At 40.2% G+C, this 10,193-nt stretch overlaps 1 protein-coding gene across 1 annotated transcript in view; it reads right to left on the bottom strand.

Moving 5' to 3' along the window:
• Positions 1–10,193, bottom strand: part of LOC136259575 (myotubularin-related protein 5-like) — a 33,708-nt gene that overhangs the window by 1,588 nt on the left and 21,927 nt on the right. The window contains exons 22-33 of the mRNA XM_066053049.1: positions 9,159–9,957; positions 8,871–8,918; positions 8,590–8,814; positions 7,966–8,151; positions 7,472–7,741; positions 6,986–7,324; positions 6,519–6,647; positions 4,369–4,486; positions 4,155–4,255; positions 3,525–3,686; positions 2,257–2,347; positions 843–892 (exon numbers count right to left, since the gene is read on the bottom strand). Coding sequence (XP_065909121.1) covers positions 843–892; positions 2,257–2,347; positions 3,525–3,686; positions 4,155–4,255; positions 4,369–4,486; positions 6,519–6,647; positions 6,986–7,324; positions 7,472–7,741; positions 7,966–8,151; positions 8,590–8,814; positions 8,871–8,918; positions 9,159–9,957 — 2,518 coding nt within the window. The remainder of the gene's footprint in view (positions 1–842; positions 893–2,256; positions 2,348–3,524; positions 3,687–4,154; positions 4,256–4,368; positions 4,487–6,518; positions 6,648–6,985; positions 7,325–7,471; positions 7,742–7,965; positions 8,152–8,589; positions 8,815–8,870; positions 8,919–9,158; positions 9,958–10,193) is intronic.

Raw genomic sequence — 10,193 nt, 5'->3', positions numbered from 1 at the left:
TCAAGCAGTGCAAATTCGCCAAAATTTCCTCCCGCCAAACTTTCCGGCTATACGGTATACACTGTACTTTCAAAATCAGATTTCTGACTGTTTAATAAGTGGCTGCTCTATCAGAGTATTTATGTAAAGTGTAACGCAGTGAAAAACAAGTTGGTACTGTGCGTGCCCAGTAAATAAAACCACGTGCCCAGTAAATACTAGCCTTGAATTAATCAAGTCTTTAAAAACACACAGCATGCTATAACTTTGTTTCTTGCCTTGTTTTGTAACAATACATGCAGTACATTAAAATTAAACATTTTGTAATTCACCAATTATTTGGTAATTCATCAATTATGTTGTAACTTCTTAACTGTTTTATAGTTTGTCTATCATGTCTTTATACGCAAATTCTATGTCAGATTGTTGAATTGCTGAGGTGGAAGTACATCCATGCAACAAAAATATGACAAAAAACATGGTTATGTATCAGTTAGAATGTCCGACAAGGTTTCTACACTATTTAGAGCCCCTCAGATGATGTGGCAAGGACATTTTGCTTTTGGCTTTGCTACTTTGCAGTAAACAACCACCACACAGGATACTAACTATTTAGTAACCCTGCTACAGGTTTCTATTGGATTTAGTATCCTCAGATATCAAACAAGCGTGTAGTTTCTTTTTACGGTTGATGATTTTGCTAGCCTATTATGCTTGAAATTATAACAGCGTAACTGACACAAGCTATACTGTACATACAGTAGTGTAAGCTGGAAAAGAATTCTTTAATAAATTATAACACCCTGTATAAGCCATACACCTATACTGTACATGTTTTACAATACCAGCAGAGGATGACTCACTTGAAAGAAGAATCCCTTCTCATCAGCCTTCAGTACTGGAACAGGGAATCCTAATGTGGAACAATGTGATATCACTATATCAGTCATAACATACACAGCTGCTAACAGTATATGTATAATAGCATAGATGTTACTGGGTCTGGGAAAACTGGCCAATTTTGTGTACTGCACTGTGTTGTTGATTAATAAAGGGTGTGGCACCCATTTTGCTCATGAGTATTCATCCCAAAAGAAACGGGATGAATACTTGTGAGTGAAGCAGGTGCCATGTCCTTTAATTAGCAAGTTTTTTTAATCATTCACATTCTCACGAGACGGCATTGCATTTGAGCAGTACATGTCATATTTCATAATCAAATCAGCTGTGCTTGAGTGTTCTGCTTTTGCTGGCTGCTTTTCCCATGATCTGTACGTCCCAAATGGAGCTCTGGCCAGCCTGGGGATGGCTGTATATACTAAACACTGCTATGAGTGCAATATATCATGAGGGTGTGGGCAAGAGAGACTAATAAAATATGAGGTGAAGCTAAGTACTGTATTCGGCAAGACCACGCCAGAATGCTATTTTTTTCATATTGCACAATCGTCGTGGTAGAGTACTTTTTATATGTACTCTTGGTACAAATTTGGTCATAAAACAAACAGATAAAATCGTTTTGGCCACTTCTGAAATGTTACTCACATGATCAACAGTGTTGTAATTCCTTTCAGTGCTGTATGGAAATTATAGCACTCTTATTTGTTTTGTCTTTTCCACGCAAGTCCTTTAAGTGGCTGTACAGCTCCACGGTGTTGAATAAAGATCTGTGCTGTAAATTTACTTTCCAGTTTGGCGACCTGAATAGCCCATAACTTGGCCTAATTCTCCATGCCTTGCTCTTTAGTTTTGTAAACAGCCTGTTTCTCACTTTCCAGTTCCTGCCACCCACCCCTTTTGAAGCTCACCTGACAAAGTTAAAAGCTATCTAAAATGGCAGGAAACTTAGCTGCTGGCTACTTGTACAGTGGATGTACTGGAAGGAAAGGAATTTGGTGTAAACATGTAAAATTTGGTACATGTAGCTTCAGCCATTGGTGAGCTACAACATACTTAATATTTAAAACCAGCATTTCTCGTTTCTTTTAAATAGGCAGTAGGACCGGTTTTCCCAGACTGGGTCACAAAGTGTAGTGGATACAAGCCACTCCATCACATTATGTACAAGTAAGTTAATTAGTGTTTAATAATCAACACACCACTTCAAGCCATACAATGTCACACACCCTCCAATTTTGTATTTACAGAAGTAGCAGTACTAGCCACTGGTCTGTGACCCATGTGACCCATATGACCCATGCAATAACAAAAATGCTATATGTGCATGTGCGTGTGCACAACAAACAATTGGCACCATGCTAACTACAGCTACACTACCTGGTGTCATTTGTGCTTGTATAGTGATGACCTCCGTCATGTCAATGGTACCCTTAGACTTGCTGTCCTCTTGGTTGTCATAGTAACTCAACTAAGGAAAAGAAAAGAGGGAGACAATATTAAAGCAATAGGTCTCAAGTATGGTCTTCATTTTATATGTAGAGGAACATGCCCAACCCAAAGCGATACACAATTTCAGGTAGCAGATCCAGACTTTATAAAAGGGGGGTTCCATGGAACCCTTTGAACCCCCCTGGATCCGCCTCTGCAGTCTACAAAGCCCACACTGTCATTTTGGTCATTACAACACCAACTAGGAAAGCTGTTCAGAAACCAGTTTCATTTATATCTTGAGCTGGCACAGACTAAATAACTATCCTGCAAGTTTACTACAGGAGCTATAAAAAAGCTCACATGGCTACTTTTAATTAAAATAAAGCTTCTTTGCTACACAAGTGTGGGTGTAGACACACATAGAAACAAACAAACATACACACACGCTGCTTAAAAACAATTTCAGAAACCAGGTGTGCACACACTACTGGTGGCCAGCTGTGGCATAAACACCTGGTTTATAAAATGTGTAATTAAACCACATACTGTAGTTTAAGTAGCTTATAAGCTCCTGGTTTAAGGAATGAGCAAAAATGGATTATTCAGTATATTTCTAACTCCAATTGTTCATAATTAGAGTATTTTGCCTACTAAATACAGTACATGTATTTTTTTGTTCAATGGATTCGATCTACTGCCACAAAAAAATGACAAACTAGAGTCCATGAAAAAGTGAACATGCAGTGCTCTACACACTACATGAACTTCTAGATAGGTTTTAAAAAGTACAAAAGTGACATTGCTACCAAGAATTGTATGTTACTACTGCCACTACTACACTAATTCAAACATACAGATGGACCAAAATAGTTGCTTAGTGGTGCACCTCATTCCAATAGAGCACAAGACTGATTCTATTTAAATTCAACAATGCTATATGTTACGCTAGTATCCAAACGTGGTTTGGTATACACACGTACAAGCATCTTCTTGTTGCAAATGAATATTCCAAACTGTAAGTTTTCTCATTTTAACAACAGACCTGGTGTACTACCATGATACCTGGTGTACTACCATGATACCTGGTGTACTACCATGATACCTGGTGTATACTAAGAATGAATGCCCAGGACCTTGCCGGGACTAATAAAGCCAAATCATAGATAATGTGGTACTTGTGTTATTCTGTCTGCACCTACTACAGCAAAACTAACCTCTTTAGTCTCCAAATCTAAGATAAACCACCTCAGTTTCCAGTTCTTCACCATCTTGCCCTTCTTGTAGAGGTAGCCCTCACATATCTTGTTGCTGCGACGGTCGACATAAAACATGGAGCTGCCAGTCCTCCTGCGATATACCTCCTCCGGCTTCTCATCCTACAAGTAACACAGTGTGTATGTTTGTGCATGTGCGTGTTATGTGTGTAGTGTGTGTGTGTGTAGTGTGTAGTGTGTGTGTGTGTGTGTGTAGTGTGTGTGTGTAGTGTGTGTGTGTGTGTGTGTGTGTGTGTGTGTGTGTAGTGTACAGGGAGGGGGTATAGTATATCATAAGGAAAAAGGGTCAAATCACTGAGAAAAAAGTTTTGTGAAAAATCCTAATGTGTAAAGGACAGAGCATAACAACAGCTTATCTGTGTAAAGGAGGTTTACCACTTCACTGTACTACAAAAACACTGTACCTATAACTAGTATAACTAAAGAAACTGGTAGCAATTGCTAAAAGGTGCATATAACAGATATAGTTGAGCTAGAAACATTACATTTTACTGGGAGAAATGTGACACACATGTCGACAGATCAAACAGGGCAGACACACACTAGTACACTGTACACGAAGACACATACCTCTACAAGGCTCTCCATAAAGTCCTTCACTCCACAATTGTAAGGGACCAGATTACGACAGTAGTTATGACACCATGCCTCACAGGCTGTACATCGGAATGCTACACAAACACATAAGACATGTACAAGTAAACTACACACATCCACTTCATATAGGTTGTACACACTATTCAGTACACTACAATGTGGGGTCCAGTATACACTACATATGTACCTGCTTTGTGCTGTAGTCGATGTTTACAGAAATGACATTCCTTCTTCTTAGTGACCTCAACTGGGACAAAGCAGTGAGGATGAATGAAGTTACGTTCTGTCTCCACTGATAAGCGACCCTATATATCAACAGTACTGTGTGAATAAGACACTACACTACACACAAGACACTACACATACAGTAGATATTACCAAAAGTACATGATATTATGTACTCTGTACTATATATTATGTTCCCTTGACACTACACACTATACTACTACACACTACACACTACACTACTACACTACTACACACTACACTACTACACTACTACACACTACACTACTACACTACTACACACTACACTACTACACTACTACACACTATACTACTACACACTATACTACTACACACTACACTACTACACACTACACTACTACACACTATACTACTACACACTACACTACTACACACTACACTACTACACACTACACTACTACACACTATACTACTACACACTACACTACTACACTACTACACTACTACACACTATACTACTACACACCACACTACTACACACTACACTACTACACACTACACTACTACACACTGTACTACTACACACTACACTACTACACACTATACTACTACACACTACACTACTACACACTACACTACTACACACTACACTACTACACACTACACTACTACACACTGTACTACTACACACTGTACTACTACACACTACACTACTACACACTACACACTACACTACTACACACTACACTACTACACACTATACTACTACACACTACACTACTACACTACTACACACTATACTACTACACACTACACTACTACACACTACACTACTACACACTATACTACTACACACTATACTACTACACACTACACTACTACACACTATACTACTACACACTACACTACTACACACTACACTACTACACTACTACACACTATACTACTACACACCACACTACTACACACTACACTACTACACACTACACTACTACACACTATACTACTACACACTGTACTACTACACACTGTACTACTACACACTATACTACTACACACTACACTACTACACACTACACTACTACACACTACACTACTACACACTATACTACTACACACTACACTACTACACACTATACTACTACACACTATACTACTACACACTACACTACTACACACTACACTACTACACACTATACTACTACACACTACACTACTACACACTACACTACTACACACTACACTACTACACTACTACACACTACACTACTACACACTACACTACTACACACTACACTACTACACACTATACTACTACACACTACACTACTACACACTATACTACTACACACTATACTACTACACACTGTACTACTACACACTACACTACTACACACTATACTACTACACACTATACTACTACACACCACACTACTACACACTACACTACTACACACTACACTACTACACACTACACTACTACACACTGTACTACTACACACTGTACTACTACACACTACACTACTACACACTACACTACTACACACTATACTACTACACACTACACTACTACACACTACACTACTACACACTACACTACTACACACTACACACTGTACTACTACACACTGTACTACTACACACTACACTACTACACACTACACTACTACACACTATACTACTACACACTACACTACTACACACTACACTACTACACACTATACTACTACACACTACACTACTACACACTACACTACTACACACTACACTACTACACACTACACTACTACACACTACACTACTACACACTATACTACTACACACTACACTACTACACACTACACTACTACACACTATACTACTACGCACTATACTACTACACACTATACTACTACACACTATACTACTACAAACTATACTACTACTATACACTATACTACTACACACTATACTACTACACACTACACTACTACACACTACACTACTACACACTATACTACTACACACTATACTACTACGCACTATACTACTACACACTACACTACTACACACTATACTACTACACACTATACTACTACACACTATACTACTATACACTATACTACTACTACACACTACACACATACAGACCTTGATGAGGACTGCCATTGACGTTTTACTATGGAGCACTTTATTATGTCTCTTAGTCATGGGGCTCCTGTTGTGGGCCAGTGGTAGTGACACTGGTAGGTACACACCTGAGGGACCATCAATAAGATCCTGTAGTGTGGAGAATAACACAGTGAAATGGTTGAAGAATATTGAGAGAAAAAGTATTAGAATTTACACACCAAGTTGAATTTTGCTGTACGCTTATATACAAAAATAATGTGCAATATTTTCTGCTCCTTGTACAATTGATACTAAGAATATTGGAATAACCAGATTAGAAGTGGCCAAACAGTCCAACTTGTTGTAACGTGACTACCACCATTGCACTATTGCAACTGTACACAATAGGGAATAGCAACATTTACCTCCAATACAAGGATAGTTAAATGTTGGTATGCAGGACTCTAGTAATCTGTCAAAGTGTTTACTAACATGATGTACTATACCTCAGAGGTGGTGCCATTCTGTATTGTCATCTCAAAGTGATTTAGGAGCTCCAACCAGCTGACCTTAGGTAAGCTCTTGATGATATGAATCTCATTGGTCACCTCAATACACTGATTAACAAGATGGATTAGGGGTGTGAAGGGGGACCCCACTGGAATGGTGGACTCCACAGTCTTCGGGCCATTGAAGAATTTGTGGTGGATGTCGGAGAGGGTGAGTGGACGATGAGATATGAACTCAGGGTCATACGGAGTGAACTGTGATATTGGGTTCTCCAAATAATAACTCCACACATCAAGATTGGCTACAAATGAGTATGGCCTCAGCACTGCTACATCCTGTAAGAAGAGGTCAAATGTGAAATGTGTACATAAAGGTTACTTGCTTCAGGAAGATATAAGTGTGTGTTAACCTGAGTGTATTGGTTGTAGGACGTGTGTGTTGTGTGTGTGCACCCTTACAAGAACATTTACAATTAATCTCACTTTGCTGAGGTGTGACGAGTAGTTGAAGTTATAAAACATCATACCCTCCTTATGTACTTCATCAATGAACATCCAAAATGAGTTGAAGTCACCAGGTAGTCCACCCTTGAGATGTGTCCATGTCACATGATAGTCCTGCCAACCACGTTCAGTCCTCTCCTTCTCTGTGTTCAGTGAGAACGTGTGGAACCTCATTGAGCAGTAGTGGTAGGCCATCATGCGTAAGAAGAAATCATTGAACTCAAATGACACAGGAAATTGTCTGTGTATCTAGAAAATTAAATATGTTAAGTACACTAAGTATAACCTCAAATCAGTAGCTATCCCATAAATTAGAAGACAAGATAGCCACTACACATTTACGTATGTCCGGGGAAACCCCCTGCACTAGAAACCAATTTAGATTTCTATAAGGTATCCTCACTCATGAACACAAAAACATTAGGTCACCTGTCTAAGCCAGCCAACTTGAAAAATCAGCTGAGGTGACTCACTTGATGTACACAGTCTAGGAACTGTAGGAAGACTGGACTAAAGTCACCGGACACAGAATCAGTAGTGAGATTGTTCCGAGATGAGAATGGATGACCGAACGATACCCAATCCTTCTCCACTAGTGTCTTGAAACCTTTTATCGTCCGATAGTATGGGTCCAGTAGTAGTTGAGCCAGGGACACCACCTGGATGGGGTAGTGTTCCGTAAGTGTTGACATGGATGGCTTCAAAACTACACACATTTCAACTGCACACTGTACACACACACAAAGTAAGCCTTTGAATCATCACGTTGTGCCTACAATGGGCCATCTAGCACAGGCTCAGGACTACTAAAGTGCAGGAGACTGTACCATGTCTCACAGGTGAAAGAGTACTAGTAAGTACCCAAATCTCACCCGAACCTTTACCTGATACGTGAGATACATGGACACACACACACACACACACATATGTGCACACAATCATGTGTGTACGCACACACACACACACACACACACACACACACACACACACACACACACACACACACATACACACACACAATGCATGCATGCACGCACGTACGCACACACGTGCACACCTACAGTACACTAAACACCGATGCTCACACAGACACACACCTGGGCAGTATAGTCCCATCCTTTCTCAAGGGCCACTAACACAGACGAGTTCTGAAGGTCAATCAGATCAACAATGGCTCCAGCTAACTGCAACAAGTTACTGAGCTGGTTCAACCACTCAGAGTCCTCTACAGCTCCAAGGAATCCTGAACTACCAGGTGAGCTGGGACTACAAGCCCTCATCAACTTCTTGAAGCTCAACTGAATATCAATGTACTTCCTCTCCTACAGCATAACAAACAGGAGTACATGTGTGTGTACTGTGCATGTCAAGCACTCACCTCAACTGGTAGCAATGTACAGCAATCGTACAGAGTAGGTGGAACTTTCTGTAAGGAACACTATACTTCTACACTATATCCCTCAAACTGAGTATATATTATTGCATGTACGCGAATAAGAGCCACAAATATGATTGCTAGAGGCCACATTATGACATATACAATTTACACACACTCACAAGCAAGCATATGCTCACACAGGCTATGTATAGTGTACTACTATATGAATATCAGCAAATAACCACAAGCACAATACAGTTAGTTATGTAGTAGTCAGCTCTCCCATACCCTTAATATCCCCTTGTCAGCAATGATGTATATTGGTGAGGTCTTCCAGTGGCTCATCTCACGAGGCAAGGCCTCCACAGTTACCCAGTCTCTTGGGGTAGTTGGTAAACTAGAAAAGTTTGTTGGTGACATCACGCCACTACCTCTACTATCTTGTTTACGTAACGGCAGTTTCCTTGGTGGCTGGTTGTCAGCTAGAGGGTCTGGTGATGTGTGTGTTTCTCTACTAAATGTAGGACCGTCTGGCTCATCTGTAGAATAACCACCTCTTTCCCAGTCAGGACTGTCACGAGATTGCGCTGGTGTTTTCTCAGCACCAGTACTCTTTGTAGCAGTGATCTTCTTCTTAGCTGGTATGGGTGACGAAGAGTTAGACTCGTTGCTGTTGTATTCCTGAAACTCTCCAGTGTTTAATAACTCTGTTTCACTGAGACTGTAGCTGCGAGATGATTGCAGGTTCTTCACACACAACACAATGCCTAACAGTAGCTTCTCCATACTGACATGATAAATACCATTACCACCCAAATTTACAACTGAGGTCTGGCGGGGAGCCACCTTTGCAGGAGGCAGACCTGGGGGAATTCCCTTAATAGTGCTCTCATCATTGTTGGTCATTTGTGCCTTGTGGTAGGTAACAACATTGGTCATGCAGAACTCAGCAGAGCGTAGGATGACTGCCTTGGAGGTAGGGTGACGCCATGTTGCCACTGGGAACCTATTCTCCTTGAACTGGCTAGTTAATGAAATGACCACATCATCAGACACTGAAGCTGGTACTGCAACCACTGCTGGATAACTAGTAATGGATAACAACAATTATAACACTGTGCATGCACTACAAGTAGAGGGAATTCACATACAGTGAAAGTTGAACACCTTTGGACAAGGCAAGGTGTGTTCTGATAATATGTTCTGATTTTGTTTATGTGTTAAAATGACAGAACCACTACCAAATGTCTAGGTGTCCATATTCAAATGTCTACATTAACAGGTTCTACTGTACTACATATTGAATGAGTATGACTGCTTTTT

The sequence above is a fragment of the Dysidea avara genome, chromosome 7 (genome assembly GCF_963678975.1).
Source record: "Dysidea avara chromosome 7, odDysAvar1.4, whole genome shotgun sequence".
NCBI classification, from domain to species: domain Eukaryota; kingdom Metazoa; phylum Porifera; class Demospongiae; order Dictyoceratida; family Dysideidae; genus Dysidea; species Dysidea avara.
This window is presented reverse-complemented; position numbering and strand designations above follow the sequence as displayed.